General features: G+C 36.7%; 1 protein-coding gene across 13 annotated transcripts in view; it reads right to left on the bottom strand.

Moving 5' to 3' along the window:
- Window positions 1-1,634: 1,634 nt before the first annotated feature.
- Window positions 1,635-25,709, bottom strand: part of MGA (MAX dimerization protein MGA) — a 147,794-nt gene continuing 123,719 nt past the window's right edge. For 8 of the 13 annotated variants that reach the window (XM_036244982.1, XM_036244959.1, XM_036245051.1 and 5 more), the window contains 9 exons: window positions 22,000-22,290; window positions 20,310-21,814; window positions 16,791-16,921; window positions 13,464-13,515; window positions 9,773-9,979; window positions 8,804-8,915; window positions 8,284-8,517; window positions 6,919-7,095; window positions 1,635-5,559 (listed from right to left, as the gene is read on the bottom strand). In XM_036244982.1, coding sequence (XP_036100875.1) covers window positions 4,283-5,559; window positions 6,919-7,095; window positions 8,284-8,517; window positions 8,804-8,915; window positions 9,773-9,979; window positions 13,464-13,515; window positions 16,791-16,921; window positions 20,310-21,814; window positions 22,000-22,290 — 3,986 coding nt within the window. In that variant the 3' untranslated portion in view covers window positions 1,635-4,282. The remainder of the gene's footprint in view (window positions 5,560-6,918; window positions 7,096-8,283; window positions 8,518-8,803; window positions 8,916-9,772; window positions 9,980-13,463; window positions 13,516-16,790; window positions 16,922-20,309; window positions 21,815-21,999; window positions 22,291-25,709) is intronic. The other 5 variants (XM_036245017.1, XM_036245055.1, XM_036244992.1 and 2 more) reach the window with 3 other exon arrangements.

Below are 25,709 nucleotides of genomic sequence, written 5' to 3'. Positions count from 1 at the left end.
TAGGTATCTAGGAAAAGATGTATACATGTCTGTTTTGCACTATGCTCATTAGACCAGATTTTTAAAATCCACCCTAGATTTAATATGCCAATAGGTGCAATTATAAGATCCTTGAAAATAGGCTAAACATTTGCTTATCAATTCAAATATTTATTTAGCACCTTTACATGCAAGGCACTGTAGGACAGCTGAGACCAATGCTTGCAGTTGGAAACAGGATGGATCTCAAAACAATGCTTCCAAAACTGCATTCCTATTCAACAAACTCTTCTAACAGCAGAGGTTACAATAGAAAATTTAGTAGAGTTTAGATTTCTCAAAATTCCCAACTCATCTCACAGTTTAGCCCTCTCACATTCCACACACATCTCCATCACTATTACTCAACACTTACATCTTTGTAGCGTTCAAATTTAATATACTAAAATTATATCTTAATTCAAAAGATATAATCAAGTTTCTAACTTCAAAAATGCATTTTGACCAATCTTTTTATCTCCAAATGGCAGTGAGTCCGTATACCTCATCTTTTTCTCTGCATCTAGTCATTCATGTTCATTAGCTGTAATGCATGAAGTGTTGATGCTCTTACAAATACTTTCTTTAAAATCAACAATTTTGTGCAAGAAATGTATTCTGACTCTTGGTTATCAATCATTCTTTATAAAAAGTACCTGAAAATGTGCCTTGCTTATTATTATTTTTAATCTCCTCAAAGTGAAGAACAAGGGTTATCATTTTTTAGACCCGTTTTCAAAGTGCATTTAGCTCTCAAGTCACCTGATACCATTCCATTAGACGGTTTCAACCAGTATAACTGGGGGAGGGGAGGGATTATACTACTAAACTCTGCCCAAATATATGGATTGTCTGTCTGTCTTCTGTATTCAAAACATTTCCTAACTTGTTATTGAAAAACCCATTGTCAGATATTTCATCCATAATTCTGGGGGGAAAGACCTGCATTTACTATAAAATCATTCAACGTAATTTGTATGAAGTTTATATAACTGGACTTGATCTGTAACCTAGAGTCACTCCATCGAAAAGACTTCTTTAATAATTTTTTTTAAAATAAATTGTGATACTAGTTAACATACTTCTTGATTTAAGATCATCTGTTGTGCTCTGGCCAATGTGGCTGTTCGTTAGAGTGTTGTACTACCTGCTGTACACCAAAAGGTCTCGGGGTTCAATTTCCAGTCAGGGCATGTGTGGTAAGCAACCAATCAATTTTTCTCTCTCCTTCCCCCTTCCACTCTCTCTAAAATCAATTAAAAAAAAAAAAAAGAGATAATCTATTGTCCTTACCTGCTAAGACTGTGTTTATGTCCTATTATTCCCGTGTAACAGATTACCTTGCACACATTTGTACTGAGGGTAGCCTTTCTTCATTGTAGAACGATTTGAGACATACACTTGCCATCAAGTTGTACAAAATTTTGAAGTCTCCATGTAAAACATGCTTCAAGGATTAGAACACCAAAAATGTCCCCAAATGGCATGTCAGAAATTTTGAAAACAGTAAGGAATTCCTATGATAAAACTACTTCAGTGGCACCTCTCTCAAATGACTCAGGGCATTAGGATTCTCTACTCCAACTCAGCACAGATCTCCCAACACCAAGTCCTGCTTTAATTGTTATAACTGATTTATTTATTTCAAGTTCACACATTCTGCCTTCCACTCACCAAACTTCTTCTGTTCTTGGGATTCTAAAAAAATAGTCATTTTTCAAAAGCAGAAAAGGAAAGATATATATTTAATATATAAAAGAAAGGGCTAAATCTGACATAATTATATTCTTAAAAACATTCCATTTATTTACAGATGTATAAAAAGGCGAATTATTGGTCTACTGAGATCATGCTTCTTATAGCGTTAAGGTGAGAACTCACTATTCTCCAGATTCCTCAACTTCTCTCGCTCGACTACATCTTTCATAATCACACACACGTGATTTTCATAGATCAGTTTCTCCTGGGGTAAGGTTAAAGGGTAAGAGTTTTGGGAGATTTTAAGTTTCTGTCAAAATGGCAGGATTGTTCTGAAGACTGAGCCCTCCTCAAAATAGCCCTGATATAACTTCCTAGTTCTAAGAGATCTTGAAAACACCATGATCTTGGGAGTTTGTAACGATATCTGCAGCCTTTCTTGAACACCTGGAATCATCTCTCATTTCCATCTTTGTACATCTCTCAAAACAGTCAAATATCTTTCCATCAAGAATTGACTACTATCTGTTTGTCTATAAAAAAAAAAAAAGGGAACAGTGTTCAGAAGCAGAATGGTCCTTCTTTTCCTGAGGATTATTCACTCACTTGCCTATTCCTTGGCTGACTCTCAAAAGCCATAACAAGAGCCTTGGAAAGTGAGGACAAGATGAGCAAGGAAATAATGGGAAACTGCTATACCTGGATTAAAGTACTAGCATCTCCAAGGAAAATTATTAGCAGGGAAGACAGGTGGCTGGACTCCTTGGCTAAGGCATGAATGAAATCTGCTAGGTAAAGAGGAGTGGGAAGAATAATGAGAAGATGAGAGGCATTCATTACCTACTTCACACTTCTTCAGAACCTTGGAGGAGGGAAGGTTGAATGCTGGATGAGCAAGGTCTAGAAAGGCAAGTTGCACAAAACAAAGAATTTGCTCCTACTGCAATTTGCAGAGGAAAATTTTCTACCTTTTCAATCTGTTGATTACCAGAGTTACTAGAAAGGGAACCAACCATGAAAGTAATAATTCACCGTCTAGAACCATTCCAAAGTTGGTCTCACAACCTAGGTCTGAAGATATGCTGAGTGGGATTTGAGATAAAGAAGGCAGGGGATGTAGAAGAAATAGCATCACCTAGGCACAGCCCAGGCACTGGAAGCTCTTGTGTTAGTGTTTAACAACACAAGCAAATCCTGTCAATGAAGACAGAACATGGGTTACATTCCAAAATATAATTATTTAAGAAAGGCAAAATGCAGCAGCTAAATCCCAGTCTATACATTTTCAGAATAGTGATTCTTGCCCCCAGGAGTTTCCAAGAGACCCCTCAAGTGCACCATGATTATTTACAAACTAGATAGGAAACATCATTTCTATACTCAATACAAATCTCATCTTCTAGGTTGAAAACTTCAGCCTTTGAGAAATCTATCAAAACAACTATACAAAAATATAAATATCTTTATCTTTACAGGCTGTCAGTTCTTCATACCCTGACAGCTAATGAGTGAAAAAGCTCTACCGATCACTGAATCCATGGTAGCAGATAATAAAAAATATATCTTGTGATTCAAACAAATACTGCCGTATTTCCCTGGTAAAGAGTGCCTACTGTGACTTTTCTTTACTTAACATCCTGTGCAGGTTAATAGTGAATGAAACCTTCAAGCACCAGGAGGCTGGTTTGATTTGGGAAACATCCAGCCCCACAATTTTTTATTTTGGCCACTGTCTCTGGTCTGGGGAGGGAATGCTTTTCATTTTAGCTGTCTCATGACTGATGTGATTTGTGAAAGGGGGAGAGCTCCCTCTATGCCTATCTCCAAAATATATATTCCACATGAAAATCCCTGGTACTGTGAAATGGTCTTTTTAACATCCAAAGACAATAAGGGAGAACTAGAATTTTTTTTGCATCTCAGAATAATTACCTTAGTAATAAAAGTTAAAAGCACTCCTAATTTACCAGAGGGCTTGGATTGATAACTCTGGAAAAGTGAGGGATTGGAAGCTACTTGGGATGCAAAAGAGAGACTTTTGCTGAATGACACAAAGGACTTCACTTTGGTATTCCATTGTACCCATCCCTCTCTCCACCTACTCTTAAAACACCATCTGAAAACTCTCTTCTGGATCCCTCTGCACAAGTGTACCACATTCCTTGGATTTCACACTTCAACAATAGCTATCAACTACAGTTCAGTCCATAGCAAGTCTGAAGTCTCAAGCAGCTTTTTCTCTCGAAGGGAAGAACCAGAAAACCACTACAGATCTAGAATCTTGTTATGAATTCCTTGGATAAGAAGGGCACCTCATGTTCAGTAATGGATCACATCTTCTTAAAGAGGATGAGGAGACCCAGCACCACAAGTGAGGTAACACATTTTAACATGATCAGAATTTCATAGTAGTAATTTCTTATACCGAGGTCAGCACCCTACCCTTTTCTCTACTATTATCCACTGCATTGAAGTCAAGGATCACAGTTCCATGACACAAATAAACAGATGCCAGCAGAGAAAGGTTTCCCCTCACAGTCTGGCTTCTGCCTGAGAACAAATAAGTTCATTTCCCAGCAGAACTTTGTGAGGCCCCCGAGTTGCCCAATTTGGCCACAACAGGTGCCAACGTAGGCATCACCTTGCTCTCCCGGCACTCCTGGTCATTCCCTATTAAGTTTATTTTGTGTCCAACTGACCCAATTTTGGCAGCTACAGGTGCCAAACAAGGCATCACCTTGAGGCTCTGACCATCTGCATCACTGGAAGGATTAGCTACTTTTAACCCTAGAGGTGCCAACTTTGGCATAGGCCTCCACAAAGTATCTGAACTGCTGTTCTCTAGGCCAGCCTTCATGTGTAAAATGGGAGGCGAGGAAACATTTTCAGACTCTGCAGGGGCACCAGAAGTACTGTTCCCTCCATCACTGACTTTCCTATGGGAAAGAAGGGAATCCTTTATATCAGAGTCAATAACAATCTTAAGGACATCTGGCTCAGAGGCTGGTTCTACAATTTGTTTTTCATTCTCAGAAAAGTCATCATCTTCCAAATGCAGGAGGAGGGGACTGGCAGAGTCACTCTCTCCCTGTACATCAGGCAACTCTTTCAAATCAGTTCCCAAGTGGCCAACCTGGAAACTTGCTCTGTTCCCAGGAGGAAGCTTACTGATGAAAGTCTGTTGAGCATTCCCTGGGAACTCTGTATCCATAGAGCTGGGCAGTTCTGCCAAGCTAACAGAGTCATCATTTAGTTGCTGATTAAGAAAGGCAATCTCATTGAGCAGAGAAGTCAGTGTCTCATCAGTATCATCCTCATCTTCCATGTTAGTTAGTAGTTCGCTGGGATCCAGTGCTGCTTCCTCTATAGCTGACGCTGCCTTTCTTAGTTCCATCTCTATGCTTGAGTCTTTGAGATCTTTCATTTTTAATTTATGAAAAGAAGACTCCTTTGGCTTCAGTCTCTCCCGTCTTGATTCATTCTCTTTCCATTTATACTGAATCCCTCTCATATTACCAGAAATCCTTTTGGGTAAGAACTCTTGTGCTTCTTGCACACTGGAAACATCAACTATTTGTGGAAAACTAGAATCTTTATTTGCCAGAAAGACCTGTGTTGGATCCAGTGCCATTCTGCCATCTCTATGGTTGCCTCTGGAAGAGATTCTACCTGAATCTTCAAAGGAGTTATCTTCATTCCTGACAGTGTTTTTCAGGTGGTCTTCTGGCTTGCCATCAGGAACTTCATGAGAATATTTGCTGCCACTCATATCTACCAAACCTCCCTCTGTGGCCAGTGATGTCACATTAACAATTCTTGGCATCATAAATAAGTCATCATTTTCTAGGGGGAAAAAAATTTCAGTTAGATCTACAGTAGTAAGCATCTCTCTTTCATTCATACCAAAAAATTTCAGTTAGATCTACAGTAGTAAGCATCTCTCTTTCATTACCCAATGACCATTTGGGGAATTGTAGTTAAAATTCCAGTCTACTTTTATCAAAAAGATAAAAAGAACCTGGCTGGTGTGGCTCAGTGGTTGAGCACTGACCCATGCACCAAGAGGTTGCCAGTTCGATTTCTAGTCAGAGCACATGCACAGGTTGTGAGCCCGATCCCCAGTGGGGGGCATGCAGGAGGCAGCCAAACAATTCTGTCTTTCATTGATGTCTCTATCGCTCTCTCCCTCTCCATTCCTCTCTAAAAATATTCAAAAAAGAAATATATATATTTAAAAAAAAAAAAAAAAAAGAAATATTAGCCCTTTAAATTATGGACCTAGCTAACAAGGTAATAGGTAAAACTCAATCAAAAGACTATTTGATATTCCATCGTTAATAAAAGTTCTACTTAATTATTTTATAGAATTGCTCCCCAAGTTCTTATTTTCTTTTTTTTCCTTTATTGATTTTAGAGAGAGAAGAAGGGCGAGGGAGAGAGAGATAGAAACATCAATTGGCCGCCTCATGCATGCCCTCCACTGGGGATCCAGCCCACAACCTGGGCATGTGTCCTGACTTGGAATCGAACCAGCGACCTCTTAGTGCATGGGTCAACGCTCAACCCCTGAGCCACATCAGCTGGACCCCAAGTTAATTTTTTATCTTGATGCAGACATGTGTCTTCGAAGATTCTGTTCACCCAATTAACTATTCTGAGGGAGAAATGAAGCCCTATAGTCAGAATTGTAAGAGAAAGAATGACACTTACAGATTTGGTTTAGCAGTATTAGTAAGGATATCCTTGTACCTTAATAGAAATTTGGGTGCCTAAAAACTAAATAATCAAAGTGAGATTTCCTTTTCAACTGTACTCATCCCCAAAAGTAAGTGGTGCTCAAACTGAATCAGGCTGGTAATGTAGGAGTGCACCATCTCTGACTATAATACAAAATTGACAAATACTTATTGTACCAAAAACTACAACGACGCTTCATTTTCCTTCTACTCACATCTTTTCAATTCTTTTCCTAGTTAGAAATAGAGATCACAAAATAGTTCTCAATCCCAAGTAAGAAAGACCAATCAATACCACAGATGGAGCCAAATGTGTCACAAAAAGAGGGTCATCTCTTACCAAGCACATGTGAATGTAATAGTTCTTCACAACTACAGAAAACATTTAAAGGATTTCTCTGTCACTGTGAGATACCAGGGATAACTCTTTTTTCACTATCCATAGAGGATGACACCTATGACATACCTGATTGAGCCAGAGCACTGCTGGCAACTTGAGGCTTCAGATCTGCTTCTAATAGAGCAGGAGAAACAGTTACCACTGGTCCTGAAAATAGGGGACCTTTTAAGGTGAGCAACTGCCCTTGTGGAGTCATCACGATGTTGGCAGAGGTGTGCGGAGTGTTAGAGGGTGAGGTATTTTCTGTAAGAAAGATCAGATATTAGTTAAGGATTAAAAAATCTTCAATTAATGCCAAGTGTAGCCTATGAGTCTAGGAGATATCCCTAAAACCACACACTGACTTAAAAGGCAAGAAGTAAATTTCGTATTTAGTTAGGGAACCTCAAGTTGGAATTGACTTTTTGAACCACTTAATGGTTACTGGTACACTGGTTCTTCTAATGATCAGAATTGTTTGTTGAGGAATAGAGCTATTGGAACCACTTTTTAAATGGAATGCTTCTGATAGTCTTGATGGTGAATATGGATGAAGACACACACAATTCTACTCCTAGGCTTGCTTTCCTATATATCTCTAACAAATTATTTCAAGTTTCTAGACTTTACTTTTTCCATCTGTGAAATGAGGTAACTGGACTAAATGATCATTAAAATCCTTTCTTAGTAATAACATCATTTGATTCTGCAATGTTAAAACTAATTAATATTTCAGTATCTATCACTACTACCTTAGTTGATTTTTAAAACCAGGTTTCCTGATTCATACACTAGGCTACTCAAAGAGTAAAAAAGAGACACACCATTATCTAAGGATATAAACAATGTAAAATTAGTATCACCTCACTTATAAAAATCAAGATAGGAGAGAGCAGTAAGTTAAAACCAATTTACTTTGTTCTTTTTTTTCCAATTTTTATTAATTTAGTTTTATTACAGATGTTTCTCCTTCCCCCCCCCAGACACCATCCTACTTTGTTCCTTAATAGCAACTCATTCATAAGCAATATGAAGGAAAATAAAGCCCAATTCAATAAATTAAATTTAAAAAATTTTCCAATTTATTTGTCTCAGGTAGACCCAATCTTCCTCATGACTGATGAACAGAACTACAAAAAATCAACAGTTCATCTATAAAATCTGAAAAGATGGCAGCCTAAAAAACTACTCACTGAAACACTAGAGGGAAAATATATGACTATACACTATATCAGAAGTAGGTTTTTAATGTTACCGTATCTGGTAAAAAACTTCTTAGAATTTGCTTGAATGTGAAAGCTAGAAACTAAAATCTAATGTAGTTAATACTCTACTTTTTATACAACCATATTTAATTCATTCCATTACAACTGAAGGCCACAAGATGTTCAGTCCACTAAACTAAACTGATGTTCGTCTACATTAAACAAAAGCAAAGAATGTCCCTCCTACCTGTGGCCTGGTCTCTTTTTCTGGAAAGAATCAAAGGTTTCCCCTTCCTGTTATTTATAAACATCTGTCCGAGATCTACAGATGATGCAGAAGATCCTTCCTGCTGTTTGCTAGTTTTGGGAGACACATCAAACTCATCTGATCCCATCTTCTTTTTTCTTTTCTGTGCCTCTAGTGCTTGTTGTTTTGCATAAATATACTCTAGCTTCTTCAGGACCACTTCTTCTGTCTTACCTATAGGTTGACAGGGAATAAATTGTCACTCTCTATATGACCCCACATAATAATGAGAAATAGAGTCAACTGAAATCCAGTTGATTTAACTATATTCCCCAAAACTATGGAAGGCAAGAGTGATTATAATCCAAGAGAAACCTCCCACCTAGTCAAAAAATAGCTCTGCCATTAACTATGGGAACCAAGCCTTAAACTAAGTAGCATCTGAAAAATCTACCGAGAATTTCTCCTTACTAAAACTGTTATCATACTCTTTTTACCACAGATAATTCACATATCTCACCTGAAAGAGATGATACTTTCCGTATCAAAATATTTCGTTTTCGAGTCAGGAGATTTTTCTGTCCTATCAACTTGTCAGCCTGATCTGTTAGTCCTTGAATTTCGCTGAATGCCTAGAATAGAAATAGTAATATCATGTCAATCAATTCACTCTTCCTACAGAATTTAATTCAAAAATGTAACGTAAAATTTTAAAAAACTTTATAATGCCATTTGAAAATAATTCATGATGTTTTAGAAATTTTTTGTTAAACTGAAGGCTTTCTGGCTTACAATTCTAGGGAACATGATTATTTCCAAAAAGCATCACTGAGTGGTTAACAGGTGTTTCCACTACTACAAGGAGATACAAAACATTTTACTCTGCTTAGATTTTAATAATCAACTTTAAAGTCATCTCCTAGTCTAAGTAAAATCTGATTGAAATAATTTTGTTTAGAGGGCTATTAATGCTTGCCTTGTACTCCCCTCCACCTTCTACTTTAAAAGCAATTTAAATAAAATTGTCTTAGATATTTCTACATGCAAACTTAAAACCTTTGCTAGCTTGACTATTTCAGGTTTTCTTTTGATAGACTGTCAACTGTTTAAAAGTATGTTGAAATATCACTTACGTTGTGCTTTTCACTGTAATAAACTATTCTAAGTGCTATGAAATAAACTGTTCTAAGTGCTATAGAGAACACCAATGTAAAGAGACTGTGCTAAACAGAGCTTACAGGGTTTCTGACTTTATTTGAAGGAAGGATGGCTGTGCTGATTACGAATCTAACTTTTAATGAAAAGCTACTCTAATACAACATAAGAAATTTCTCCCCTAAAGGATGTACTGGGCCTTCACTAGTCCATATTCAAATGTTAAATATAACTCTATTTCAATTTCCCTTGTATGGTACTATTTTCTCTTCTGTTATGTCTAAACGATTCTCTTTAGTCAAGCTCTTATTTGTCATTTACACAGAACACTTACCCTAGTGAGAATGAGACTTTTGGAAACCTTGGAAGAATGAAGTAATCCCAATGTGATCTTCAATTTCTCAAAGAGATCCCTCATTTCACCACGCCGGCGCCGCTCATTGGCAGTGTGTGTCCGGCGATAATAAGCAAAAGCTTCTGCTTCTTTCTGTAATTTTTCACTCCAATAATCAGACTTCAGTTTTAGAGGCATTGGTGAAGCCTATCCAAACAAAAGATTACCACCTAAAAATCTTACACTTGTACCTTCCCTCTTCCTCTATCCCAAATGGCATTGCTCTGTATCAGGCACCCACCATCTTCTGTCTGAAATCGTTAACAGCCTCTCAATTCATCATTATACTACCAGTCTATCCTTCTCCAAACCTAACTTCAACAGTGTAAATTTTTAACATTTAAAACTCAAACTTTGCGCTCTGGCCAGTTTGGCTCAGTGGTAGAGCACTGGTCTGTGGACCAATGAATCTCAGGTTCAATTCCGGCTAAGGGCACATACCTCAGTTGCAGTTTGTCCCGGGCTCTGGTTGGGGTTGTGAGGGAGGCATCCAGTCAATGTGTCCCTTCTCACATCGATCTTTCTCTCTTTCTCTCTCTTCCCGGCCCCTCCCTCCCGCCTTCCCTCCCCACTCTATCTGGAGATAAACAGAAAAATATCCTCGGATGAGGATTAAAAACAACAAAAACAAATCTCAAATTTTGCATTTTTTCAGACCCTCAGGATGCCTTAGGCTTCCTTTCTCTCTTATTTATTCCACTTCAGTTTTTTAATTTACTATAAAGAAGTACTAGATGCACATAGGGCTTTAAATATAAATATTTAAAAGGCTTATAATGATCCTGGCTGATTTGGTTCAGCAGTTAGAGCATTGGCCTGCGGTCCAGAGAGACCAGGGTTCAGTTCCGGCTAAGGGCATGTACCTCAGTTGCGGTTTGTCCCCAGCCCTGGTTGGGTTGTGTGAGTGGCAGCCACTCGATGTGTACCTTTCACATCAATGTTTCTCTCTCTCTCTCTCTTTCTCTCGCTTCCTCTCTCTCCTTCCCACTCTATCTGAACAAAAAATGAAAAAATGTCCTTGGGTGTGGATAAAAATAAATAAAATTAATTAATTAATTAATTAATGAAAAGCGACTGGGCCCTGCACCTATACATGAACCCACAGACAGAACCACTTGATGCTTTTTCTGGTTCTTAAATCTATACCTAAATAACAAATAATGTAAGCTTATGCTTTTCAATTTTCAATGCTATCTATTTACTTCCTGCTATTCAGAAGAGAATTTAGCTCGCACCACTCTTACTTCATTTTACCATCCCATCTTTCTAATATAGATATATCATTAACTTTAATTCTTCTATTGATCCTTTTGCAAATGTAGTATAATACTAATCTCAGTCGCTCACTTCAACAACAGACAGTGCCTCTTTGTAAAATGAGGGTATTAGCATTCATTTTCCTTTCCTTAATTTTTTTACCCTCTTTCATCTCTCAATTTGTCATTTGTACTTAAACATTTTTCAAGACTGAAATTAATACTTTATTAATAGATTATACAATTTAAAAAAATCACTAACAGTGGTTACCCTCTATGACAGTTTGAATACTATTCATACAAAGTAATAATCACATTTCCTGTCCTCTAGTTTCTTGATTTTCTGGTTTTCCCCTCTGATATTGCTAGTTGTCTTCCTTTTTACCTGACAGTTTGTCTTTATCATAACCCTGCTAGTACCCCAAAACTCTTATATAAAATCACTGTCTTCCTTTATTTTATTTTATTTTATTTTATTTTATTGATTTTGAGAGAGAAGGAGGAAAGGAGGGTGGGAGGGAGAGGGAAGAGAGAGAGAAACATTGATTTGTTGCTCCACTTATTTATGCATTCATTGATTGATTCTTTCGTTGTTGTTGTTGTTAATCTTTACCCAAGGATATTTTTCCATTGATTTTTAGATAGAGTGGGAGGGAGGGAGGGAGAGAGAGAAAGAGGGGGACAAAGAGAGAAAGAAAGAGAGAAACATCAATGTGAAAGATACAATGTTGATTGGTTGCCTCCCTCAAGACGCCGACCAGGCCAGGAATCGAACCTGCAACCCAGGTATGTGCACTTGACTGAGAATTGAAACCTTGACACTTCAGTCCATGGACTGAGGCTCTAACCACTAAGTCAAACCAGCCAGGGTAACTGATTCTTGTAGGTGCCCTGACCAGGGATCCAATTCGCAATCTTGGGGTATTGGGAGGACTCTCTAACCAACTGAGCTACTCGGCCAGAGCTTAAATCAGTTTTTCTAAAGTTAAACTCATTGATCATTAGTATAGTATGGGAGAATAAAAAATACAACCAGACAGAGACAACTAATACCAAGTTTATATACAGCAAAACACTACAAATAATTTACATGTAATAATTAGGGTACAAAAACAACGGATTTTATAAATAAGCTATTATAAAAATTCTTTCATCTGAAAAATGTCTTAGGATGAATGAAAAAATGGTAATATACACAAAATAATTACAGCATATAAATATGCATCATGTGATCCCCAAAACTAGATCAAAATCAAACTAATCATACCAAGTGGTTTTTGAAAGGACCTGAATACCACCCTCCAACTCAATCTAATCTCCATCATTGTCTTTATCTTTGAAATTAAGAACACAGGCCCTGGCCAGTTTGGCTCAGCGGTTAGAGCATCAGCCTGCGGTCTGGAGAGACCCGGGTTCGGTTCCCGCTAAGGGCACGTACTTCGGTTGCAATTTGTCCCCGGCCCTGGTTGGTTGTGCGGGTGGCAGCCACTCGATGTGTCCCTTCACGTCGATGTTTCTCTCTCTCTCTCCCTCCCACTCTATCTGTACAAAAAGTGGAAAAAAATCCTCGGGTGAGGATAAAAAAAAAAAAAGAAATTAAGAACACAGAATAGCAAGTGGAAAGTGATTTAAACAACCAAACTCTCTTCCATTCTTAGTGTTAGTAAGAATAAAGAGAAAGCCTTGCTTAATTATGATACCATGATATAAAGTAAATACATTAATAAAATCAAAGAAGGTTTATAATTTCATGGCTCCTTGAATTGGTAGCCATCATTATAGAAAATAATTAATTTTTTAGGTCACTGAAGAATGTCAGCTTGTTTTATATCATCACATCGTTACATTATAGGATTGAATTGGACATGAAACTTAATAAGCACATCAATTTTCATAAACTCCATACCCATTTTATTTTTTTAAATGTTTTTATTGATTTTTTTTAAAGAGAGAAAGGAAGGGAGAGAGAGAAACATCAATGTGAGAGAGAAACATCTATTGGCTGCCTCCTGCATGCCCCCTACTGGGGACCGAGCCTGCAACCCAGACATGTGCCCTGATCGGGAATCGAACTGGGACTTCTCAGTATCATGGGACGATGCTCAATCCACTGAGCAACACCAGCTGGGCTCCATACTCATTTTAATTCTTCTAAATTATTCTATCATCTGGGTGTGACAGAGAATTGAGAGGAAAAAAGCATTAACAATGTAATTTCATTAAGGGTAAAAAAAAAAAAAAAAAGAGCTGATTATATTAACCCACTGGTAAAACTAATCCTGAATATATCTAATATAGCTAATGTTTTTAAACCTAAGGACAAATGTTATCAATTATATTAAATGAGTAATTATCATTAAATATATTATAAATACCTTTCGACTCCTTTCAGCAGCTTTTTCATCTGCAGAGATATGGGTCCGGCACCTAGATAAAGACAGCATTTTTTAGTGTCTTACTGTAATTCAATAACTAAGACCTATTTTCATAACTATATTAAACCAAACCATCACAAATTGTCTGAATTGTAACCAGCTTCTTTTCTCCAAGAAATGAGGCCCAATTAGTCCTTAAAACTGATTACTTTTTTCAATCATGACATATTTCAGACATACAAACCTGTACAAACATATAATGAAAATTTAGGTATCAACACCACCCAGCTTGATAAATAAAACCCCCAAAACTAAAAGATCCTGTGTCAATCACATTTCCTTCCTTCCTTCTCATAGGTCAACTCCCAAACTGAGTGTACCATGCACATATTTAGTTTTACTAGGTATACAGGATGTATCCCTAAACAGAAAATATTACATAGCACTCTAAACATTACATATTAAGTATATGTATGTATCCTTCAACTGATGTGTTTCACTCAACTTCACATCTGAGACATGGTGGTACATACATATATTCTAGTTCAATTTTTTTAAGTGTGAATTTTCCAAAATTATTTTTTTCAGAATGTTAGTAGTTGTTTAGGTTGTTAGCAAATTTTCACAGTGCTCTCTAATGGATAGTCCCATACAAGATCCCTTGTATATATGTTTGAGCTTTTTTAAGGCATAAACCTAGGAGTGGAATAGATGGGTGGAAGAAAGGCATGTAATCTTCAACTTTAGTAATGCCACACTGTTCTCTAAAATGGTTTTAATAATTTATACTCTCCACCTGTAGCATGTTCCCACTGCTCCCCAACTAGGTAACAGTATATCAGAAATTTCAATTTTGCCAACTTTATGGGTGTGAATTGATAAAGTCATTGTGGTTTAATTTGTATTTCCCTAATTATCAGTGAGATTTAACAAATTTTCATTGTTTACTGGCCATACAGGTTTCCTTGTGTGAATTGCCCGAGATAACCATTGCTTCCTTCTCTAACTGAATCCTTTTTTTCTCACTGACTTGTAACAGTTATTTTATATCCTTGATACTCTTTCTCAAACACTATTTTGAAATATTTTCCTTCCAGTCTAAGTTTGCCTTCTCACTGTTTTCATGATGTACTGATAAACAAAGTATTTTTAATTCTTTTTTTTTTTTTAAATCCTCACCCGAGGACATTTTTCTATTTTTTGTTCAGGTACAGTGGGGGGATGGGGGAGAGAGAAAGAGAGAGAGAAACACATTGATGTGAAAGGGACACATCGAGTGGCTGCCACCCGCAAGACCAACCAGGGCTGGGGACAAACTGCAACCAAGGTATGCGTCCCCACAGGAACCAAACCTGGGTCTCTCTGGACCGCAGGCCAACGCTCTAACTGCTGAGCCAAACCGGCCAGGGCAAGTTTTTCTAATTCTTAATAATCTGTTCCTTTACAATAGTTCTATGCTCTGTGTGTGTTGGTTATTCCTGGTCCTTTATGTATTAATTGATGAGAGAGAGAGAGAGAGAGATTGATTGATTGAGAGAGATTGAGAGAGATTGAGATTGTTGTTCCACTTATTTAGGAATTCAATAGTTGTTCTTGTGTGTGCCCTGACCAATTTTGGTCCTTTATTATTTTCACCTATTAACATGATATACCTCCATTTAGTAAATTATTCTTCAATGTCTTTCAATAACATTTTACAGAGGCTTGCAAGAGTTTTGTTGATAGTCCCAGGTTTTTTTTCTGTTACTATTGTAAATGGTAGTTTTTAGATTACATTTTTTATTTGCTGCTATTGTTTAGGAACTCGATTTTAGTATGAACTTAAATATCCAGCCAATTCTGCTGAACTTAAGTCTAATAAAGTTTTTAAGAGATTTAAATTCTTTCAACATTAACCAGTAGGCAACTGAAGTAGCCTCCAAGTAGCTCTGTAATAAAGAAAACTTTCTTAACATCACTAGAAAAGAATTACTTTCTGACAGCATAGATGTACCTGGAGATCTTTATGCTAACTGAAGTAAACCAGTCAGAAAAAGACAAGCACTATATGATTTCCCTTATATGTGAAATCAAATGAACTAACAAGCAAAATAGATACAAAGTAGGCTGTCAGTTGTCAGGTGTTCAGGGCTGGGGGTGTGGAGGGATTACGCAAAAAAAAAAAAAAAAGGGAAAAAGCCCAGCTGGTATGGCTCAGTGGTTGAGCGTCAACCCACACACCAAGAGGTCGCCAGTTCAATTCCCGGTCAGGGTACATGCCCAGGAAGTGAGCCAAATCATCAGTGGGGAGCATGCAGGAGGCGGCCAATCAATATTTTCTCTCATTGATGTTTCTATCTCCCTCTTTCTCCTTCTCTAAAATCAATAAAGAAAAAAAAATTTTTTAAATAAAAATAAACGAGAAAAACAACTCATGGACATGGACACAGTCTGGTGATTGCAGAGGGAAGGGAAGGAGAGTGGAGGAGGGTAAAGGGGGGGATAAATGGTGATGGAAGGAGACCTGACTTGGGGTGGTACACACACAGTACAGTATACAGATGATGTGTTGTGGAATTGTGCATCTGAACCCTATATAATTTTGTTAACCAGTGTCACACCAATAAATTTAAAATATAAAAGAATTACTTTCTCAACTCATTACTACTAAATATGGTGGTTAATGAGATAACAGGAAAAGTACAATGTCTGGCATAAAGAACTCATATCATCTTTCCCTTCTTTCTATCATACTCCAATCCCTAATCAACACAAGGCTCACTGAAAAAAAAAAGGAATAAATTTTCCTGAGAAGGTTGTCATATTCTCAGTAGCTGAACAAGTAGAAAAACTTTCCTAACTGTATCTCCCCTGCTCAACTAGTAGGTAACCAAATTTATAATCTAATGCCTTAGTCTTAAAAGATAATGAAACTAATCTTTACTGAGTGGTCCACTGTGCCAATTATACTAGTTGCATATATTATTTCATTTAACACTTCGAAAGGGGGCACACTTTCCTCATTTCAAAGGTAAAGCAAAGGTAAGGAATCTAAGTTTCAGAGGGATTAAAGACTTTGCCCAAGCTTAAATAGCTATAAACTAGTAAAAGTAGTATTTTAATACCAATGTGTAGACACCAAAAGCATATATTATTCACATTTACACACTGTCTTCTAGCAATAACCAAGACACATTAGTTACCTCTGAATTTCAGCTCCTGTCCTCATCTACTAATCAAAAAAAAAAATGCTAGAGGAACAAAAAACCCAAGTCAGTTACCCAGAGCTCTTAAACAGAACGATTTTGTTTATGGTAAATAAATAACTGAAAAAGAAATAAAACTTACGTCTGTTTAAAAGTCTGTGTGTGGGCAGCTGTGGTCTTCATGTGGTCAACATTAATTTCCTCAGAAAGCTCTTCCACAGTCTCAATGTCCACCTGTTCCTCATCATCCTCAATGAATTCTACACAGTTATTCTGAAATACAACATTCCAACAGTAAGTAAAGTATTGGGAAGCAAGCACACCTAAACTATTCAACTGAATGCTCCCCTTATAAAAACCACTTAGTGTCAAGCACTGATCTTTTACCATGAGTACTGATAATCCTAGGAAGGAATTAACTCATTAAGCAACATACAGATGAAGCTAGCAACCAAGAACCACATTATAAATCACAAATATATATTAAACAGGCATCATTTGACTGAATAGCATCCCCAAAAGGCTGTATTGATGCCAGTGTTATTTCTAGTGGACAAAATTCAGGAACGAATACATTAAAGCTGCATAAACCTTAAGTTTAAATAGAAGCAAAATAAAATTTGGCAAGGGGGAAAGTAGAAAAAAGAAAAATTCAGGTTCTATTATATTAAGGGTGCCTAATGACAGACTCATGGGTACTAAGAACAGACTGATGGTTGCCAAAGTGCAGGGGGGAGACTGGGTGGAAAAGGTGAAGGAATTAAGATGTACAAACTGAGCCCTGGTCAGTTTGGCTCCGTGGTTAGAGCTTCAGCTTGCAGACCATAAGGTTCATGGGTTCGATTACCTGTCAAGGGCACATACCTGGGTTGCAGGTTCAATCCCCGGCCCTGGTTGGGGTCATACAGGAGGCAGCTAATTAATATGTCTCTCTCACATTGATGTTTCTCTCTCTCTCTCTCTCCCCCCGTGCCCCCCCCCCATCTAAAAATTAATGGAAAAATATCCTCAGGTGAGGATTAACCAAAAAAAAAAAAAATTCTTTAAGTACAAATTGATGGCTACAGAATAGCCACAAGGATATAAAGTACAGTTTAGGGAATATAGTCAATCATATTCTAATGACTATGTATGGTGCCAGGTGGGTACTGGAAATACCAGGGGGAACAATTTATAAAGTACGTGATTGTCTAACCTCTATGCTGGATATCTGAAACTTATACAAAATAACACTGAATGTAAACTGCAATTGGAAAATTTAAAAAAAAAAAAAAGTGCTTTATAGCTAATACCACAACAGACACCAACAAAAACGTATTCAAGGCAGGTATGGAAATAAAAATATAGTCTAGTCTTTTAAGTCTCTCAAACCCACAGAACAAGAGCTTTTGGAAAAATTTCAGATATCAAAAGGAGCCCAGGCTTGCTTTACTTGCTAATTATACTAAAAATGAGTCAATCAGTAGCACTTATTGAGCACCTGTCACAGAAACTCAGTGTGTATTTTATATAATAGAACATACAGATCATGAGATACGCAGATGTTTTTAAAGTCTACCTTTAAAAGTAGTGTTTACTATGCCAGAAACTAAACAGGGAGAATGTTATCTATAATCATACTGTTCCAGAGAGGCACAACTCAAAATAAAACATCCCAATCACCTTAATAATTTTATATTTAAACTGTAAAAATTACCCCCAAATTATAGGCTTCATAAGGGTGACAGATACTAAATGCAAGCCATCATTTATGTCCCCCAATTTCAGCACAATTTAAACAGTGTATCTTAAATTTAAACGATGTAAAACAACATATATTAAAATTAACTCCAAAATAATTAACTATAGGAAGCTAAATCAATAGAGTCCCAACAGAATCTAAGGAGTCTGGATAATAATGTAGGTAGGTACTTTATAATATTTAAACTGAAGAATGTCTGCCTACTGCAGGCTTTAACTTCAGGCTCTGTAAATAATATTCAATAAACTTCACAATGAAAGTTTTTAATTAAGGGGGCTACTCTCAACTTTCCTTACACTATTTCAATTTAATGCTAATCACAAGCATAAAGATATCATAGGTGTATACATGTATATAAATATAAAGTAGAATTTAGATTTTAGAGATCTTTTACTATAATATCTTTAACTTTTAAAAAGGTCAGTGCACCTTGTATGTCAGATTTCCTATTAGGAAATTCAAGCAATGCCACCCTGTATAATTAAGACACACAATTCTATGACGTCAGTTTTTTTTATAGCAATAGTTTTCACTGGTTTTAAAGTTGGACTGTTTTTGGTCTGATGCTTACCCAAGCTGACTTACAGTGGGAGACTCTGTAAAAAGTGCAAGAATATCTGCAATCTAACTCTCAAACTCAGTGAATTCAAATTCTTAAGCTACCTACAAATGTCGGTCCTTAAAAAGGACTAGTCTAGAGATAGAATAGAAGGCAAGAGCTATGGAATTGTCCATCTGTACAGCTAGATCCTCATTTTATAAATGAGACAAATGAGGTTACAGAAATAACCAGCATTAAACTATTTAAACACTTTAGAGTTTTAAAATGCTAATCTTTTTGTTATGTTTTATCTGCATAAGGCAACTAGGTATTAACATAGATGAATCAGGTTAACACAAAGGCTGAAGTAACATAAGGAAGTGAGATTCTCAAACAACTCACTGCATTGCAATCAGTGCAGAGGCCCATATTATCTGCTCCTAAAGAGAGGGACTCACTCCATATTTCAGGGCACCCCACAGGCAGCTAGATATAATCTTATTATTTACAGCAGATCCCATGTTAGGGGTCAGCAAACTACAGCCCACCACCTGCTTTGGTAAATAAAGGTTTACTGGAACACAGCTACTACATTCACTTACTACTGTTTATAGCTGCTTTTATGCTAAACAGCAAATGAGTAGTTGCAACAGCAAGCCATCTATTCTATAGTCTGCCCCTTTATAGAAAAAGCTTGCCCAACTCCTGCCCTACATCACACCTGACTCTCAGTTACTTAGTTCAGTAAATACGACCCTGAATAGAAAGTCTACAAAAAAATGGCTTCAGAAAAATAAATTATAAAGGTCATATTAGGAAAAAAGACCACCAAAGTTCAGAATATAAATTCTAAAACTATTTAATTTTAGGAGATAAAGAGAAACTTAAGGCATAGTCATGTTAAAATAGTAAATGATATTTTCCATTGTTCTCCAAAAAGAACATCTAAGTGCAGGTAGGTAAGTTCTCCCCAGTTGTAAGGTCACCCATTCTATTTATGTATCTACCAGGTAAACTATAGTCACTTTATATAAAAAATGTCAAAAAAAAAAAACAAACTAATTTGGGATCAAATGGGAGCAGTGGTTTCAGGACTTTTTTTCTTAAATCTAACTGAATAGGGAGTCTGAAGCATCTATCCCCCAAAGACTTAAGCCAGTCTTTCCATAATATCAGACAAGTCTCAAAGAACAATATAAGCTCAATAAATGTTACCTGACTGACAAAGGCTAAAACTACAAAGTCATTTAAATCATGATCTAAATCTAGGCATCCAACTGAATGTATCAAGCAAGGTCTTAGTGATCTTCTGAAAAGCTACTGGGTCTAGTAAATAATTTAAATTCTTGAGGTTTCAGTCACAACAAAAATGGGCTCACCACCTTTTCTACATCATCAACCTCCTCACTCTGGTAGTCAGAAACAATATCCACAATCTCATCAATAGAATCATCGGTTTTCTCATTCTCATCTTCCTCGTCTTCTTCCAAATCCCAAACACTGAAGTCAGCACTGCTTCTCCCACCCTTCTTCTCTTGCTTTGGTTGTATCTGTTCTCTTGACAGCAGTAAGTGACCTTGAAAATGTCCTTCTCCTCTGCTCCCTTTTGTAGCTCTCCTAGGAACAATGGAGAAGGCTGCAGGCCTAGAAATCCTACTCCAAGAATCACATTCAGTTTTTAAAACTCTGGTATTCTCAGTAGTTTCACTTTTTCCAAGTAAATCAGAGATGCGTTGTTCTTGTTGAAACACATCTGAACTTTCCTGACAAGTCTTTGTTTCTTTAATTAACTTCTCATCTGCCTCTTTCTTGCATTCTTGTGAAGTTCCGCATTTCTGAGTCAATGGGCCCTTCAGGTGTTTTCTCCATCTCTCCCTAAGACTGTCCACTAGGAAGTCTCCACGTCCCTTTTCCTTGGCCTCTGGATGTAGATTAGATTGATGCTCCTCCACAACACTCCCTGATAATTCACGTGTACAGTCCCCCTTAGAGATGATTGGAAATTTATTTGATTTTTCCTCTGAACTGTCTAATCCTTTCTGCTGTTCCACTTTCATATTACCAAGTTTTTTAAGCTGCACATTACTTATACTTTGGACTGTCATATTACTAGCTCTTTCAGAAATGGTCTTAACTTCTAGAAGAGTCAGTTTTTCTTTGGAACTGTTGTGATTCTTAATCCCATCTTCATCAACATCTTTATAGTCTTCACTTGTGTGTGACCCAGTGATATAGGAATGCTCAGAAGGTTTAACCATTGCAGGACCTTCTTCTGTAAGGGATTCTTCATCTAAATGATCACCCCCATCTTCCAAGGAATCATTCAGGATTTCTTCTGAGGCAGTAGCTCCTGAATTTTGCTTTATTACATTAGCCTCAGAGTCTCCAGCTTCTCCTTCTAACTGTAGGGCCTTCTTAGTTTCCTGCTCTCTTTTTAAAAAGCTTGTTCCATCTTTCTGGTCTGCATTCTGAGATTCTCTCTTCATCTGAAGAGAAGCAACATGTTGAAGAATGGAGCTGGGAACAGGCTTTTGTCCTGGGAGCTGCAACAAGGCAAAACTACCAGACTGAAGAGGAATGAGGCTGGCTGTACCAACAGGCTGCCCTCCTGAGCTATAAGTTATTTTGGTTTCAGAGCCTGTTTTACTTGCAAAGCTTTGTGGTTCAGGAGGGGAAATCCTTAAGGTCAATGTACCAGACTGAGACACAAAACTAGGTCCAGAAGAAAGCAACGATGGTGCCTGAGTGATGACATTCACTGCTGGAGAAGACCCAACAGTTTGAATTACAGGACTCATAACAGAAAAAGTAGAGGATGAAGCAGTAGATGGTGGAGTCTCTGAAGGCTTGGAAGGAGTGGGTAACCGGATTCCCATCACAGACCCTGGTAAGAAATGGAAAACTTTAAATCACCACTGCCCATATATCAAAACTTCCATATATCAACAGTTTTCTTTTTGGAAAGATGATTCTAAGAGACTAAGAAGACCAATCCTGGTGTATTAACATACATATGGCCAAATAATTCAATAAGAACAAAAAAACTCATTAAAAGATTTCATTATATACCTGGGTTACGAAACATGACAGGCTGTAAGTTGGGCTGGGTATTTGAGCTTCGAAGCTGATGCAAAGGGAGAAGCTGAACAATCTGCCCATTAGGGTGCCTGAATAGGTTCATTCCACTTGGGCTCCTAATAGGCTGCAAGACCATCCGATGTCCTGGAAGTTGTGTGTTTGAAACAGGTCTAAGAGTAGGAGAACCCTGCTGCACTGGAATTAGTAACAATCGAGGTCCAGCACGTTTCACTGGGTTAGAAGAAACCTGTGGAGTAGCCACTGAAATCTGAGGGGCATTTTCTGAAAAACAGAAAATGGAAACATAGTATCAGAATTTCCCTCTAATACATGTAGGAAGAAATTATTATGACATAGGATCTAACCATGCTACAAATAACTTCTAATTTGAATTATGAAGTTGGTGAAATCCTGTACCTCTATGACACACTACTTCATAGTCCTCTGGTTGAAAACAATTTAACTTAAACCAAAGTATTAACCAGACATTGCAGAGCCTTACATTTAGACTAGTTAAAAAAAAAAGAAAGAAAGCATCAATTGTCAAGAGGTGCATTTAAAGAGATAATGCTGCCTTATGAAAAATGGGCAGGCCTTTAAATCTGAATTGTCATTAAAGCTAAAGAAATTATTCATGATAAAATTATCTTCTTCAACTTTAAAATTCTGTCTGTTAACACTTACTAGACTTATGCCTTAGTTTCACAGGTCACAGTCAAATAAGATAAAGTCAAGAACTAAAAATCATGAAGTATTAAAAAAAAAATTCAAACTTCTTGGCTTTTAAAACTCACTGACAAACAAAATGTAAAGATTTGTGGAAATTAGTTTTCATAAAGAAAAAAATACATACCCCCAAAAAATGGAATGAAATTAAGAGACATCAAAGAAGCAGGGAAATAAAGCCTGGTTAGGAAGAGGCAAAAGATAGTTTTAAAACAAACAGAAAAAGCAAAAGTTTAATGCAGAAGATGTGAATTAAGAGATTTAAAACCATTAATAGTACCTAAAGATGCACTTTAATGTTTGGAAGAAATATTTAGAAACACTAGAGACATGGGAAAAATAATATGAGTAATCTACAAATAGATTTCTGATCAAGGGCTAAAAGAGGTAAGAATAATGATAATAAGCATAAATGAAACTGGTCTTAACATTACCATTCAAATTAGTGAAATTATCTAACATTAATAAATCTTTTCCTTATTTTGTCACTAAATAAAAAAATCAACAAACCAAAACACAAATTTAGTTTCACATATAATATCCCATCATATAGACACTCTGCCCATGAAACATACCAAATTTCTAAAAGAATGCCATGCTCCTAACATTTACATGACAAATTATATATAAAAGATTCAGGACTTCTCTTGAAAATGAAATAAAACACAAAGACCAAACTGTGTACGAAAAAGAAAAAGTGTGAAATTTAAACGAAAACATTCATGTATCATATGTGAATTAAGGAACATATTAAAGCATTAATTTCCTGAACATTTCTATCTAAATTAAGTTTTAGAAAGTGCTTCAAAATTAAGTTACTCAGTTCAGAGAATGAAAGCAGCCTTTAATATACACATTAACTATGGCATTGTTTCTTGAAATGTGGGAAGGGCAAGACAAAAAGAAGAGAAGTCAAATGAAAAAGCACAGATATCTAAGTGACTGAGTTGGGACCCTCTAATAAACCTAGAACAAATTGCACACACTTCCTTAGCCGCAGCAGTTATCTAAGTCAGCTCCATTTGTAAAAGAGAAGAAAATCTGTTAACATTAGTATTTCCTCAAGTGGTATTAGATTTTGGGTAGCATATGAATATAAAATAACCTCATCTCATATTGTCAGAAAGTAATTCCCTTTCCAATTTTAATCTTTTGATTTTATACAGAAGTACCAGTCTTTGATATCATGTCTATAATAATGTCAGCATTTTCTAGCTTTCTTCATCAACAGAGAGCAAGCCACATACTAAGAACATATAGTAGGCAGCAAAAATTTATTTTTTATTATTTTTTCCAGTGCATTTATTTATGGGTTTAACCTCTATTTTGGTAAGTAATGTTGGTTTCCAATTACAGTAAGATCGCTCCTTTTAAAAATAAACTTAAGTCCGACCAGGGTGGCTCAGTGGCTGAGCGTCGACCCATGCACTAAGAGGTCGCCGGTTCAATTCCCGGTCAGGACACATGCCCTGGTTGTGGGCCCGATCCCCAGTGGGCGCATGCAGGAGGCGGCCAATCGATGTTCTCTCTCAACGATGTCTCTCTCTCCCTCTCACTTCCTCTCGCTCTAAAATCAATAAAGGAAAAAAAAAATTTTTTTTAATAAAAATAGACTTAAGCCCTGGCTGGTATGGGTCAGTGGTTATACCATCGGCCTACACACTGAAGAGTCTTGGGTTTGATTCCCAGTCAAGGGCACATACCTGGGTTGCAGGTTTCATGCCCAGTCAGGGCATGTGCAGGAGGCAACCAATCAGTATGTCTCTCTCACATCATGTTTCTCTTTCTCTCTTTCTCCTCGCCTGAGCCCTGCCTACCTCCCTTCCACTATAAAAATCAATGGAAAAAAATATCTTGGGTGAAGATTAATGAACTAAATAAATAAATAAATTTTAGTAAACAAATGAGTTGATTTAAATAAAAATATTAAGTCAATATAGTACAAATGAGAATGAGAGAAACATACATGAACGTATAATCTGAGTGACTAAAATATGAGAAACAATGGACTACAAAAAGCTAAACAACTTCACAGTTACATGACAGAATTAAAAATATAGATTGGAAACCATATGGTTTAGAAAACATAATCAGTTAAAACATGACAAAATGTGAACCATGAGATTCAGCAGGAAATCAAAGCAGCTTCATCAACAATGATCTCACTTCCAAAATGATACATTAAACCATTTTATATGCTTATTATGGGGAGAAGCAAAAGACAAACACATTTAATATTGTGATTCACTTTTCCTTTCAACGTTACTTCAACTTATAAACTAAATCCCAAGTCACTTCCTTCCTAAAATATCAACAGGGATTTGGACCATGTCACTGAATGCAAAAATCTTTAGTAATAAAAATAATCAATAACCAAGAGAGAATTGCTGTTGGCTATTTATTATTTCCTCTTAAAGCCTGCAAAGCCTCTCACTCTTTTCCACAGTAATTCCTCTGAGTACACTAAGAGAACTACTTACTTTAGTTGGCTGAATTAAGATAGAAAAATTACCAAAGTAATTCACTTAAACTAAGCCAAAAAGAGAAAATTTTAAATTTTAACTAAAAAGTTGATAAAGAAATATACCTCTTTATTTCTAGTTCAATCAGTTCATGTATAATAAGTAGGAGAATAATGTCAGTAGTACATGGAAATTGGGCTGATTCACAAATGATTTTTACTAGGCAAGAGTACCTAGAATTTTAACCTTCAACAAGGACAAAGAAAAAGCCCTCAGCCTGGTTGTAGCATAAGCAGAAGCCTGTAATTTTTTTTTATTAAAAAGTTATACTATCCCACCCCATCTCTAAAAAAGGAGCCCCTAGATTTGGGTGCTCTCCTCAGAGATGTGCACACCTAGCTCTCAGTACACAACAGACCACACTTTCTCCAGTGTCCACCTTAAGTGACTGCTCTACTGGCTCAGAGCTCCACTCCCATATGCATTATTTCAGTTTCATTCATTGACCATTTC

This window comes from Molossus molossus, unplaced genomic scaffold (assembly GCF_014108415.1).
Source record: "Molossus molossus isolate mMolMol1 unplaced genomic scaffold, mMolMol1.p scaffold_m16_p_1, whole genome shotgun sequence".
Taxonomy (NCBI): domain Eukaryota; kingdom Metazoa; phylum Chordata; class Mammalia; order Chiroptera; family Molossidae; genus Molossus; species Molossus molossus.
The sequence above is the reverse complement of the archived record's forward strand: the minus strand, read 5'-3'. Positions and strand labels throughout refer to the sequence as shown.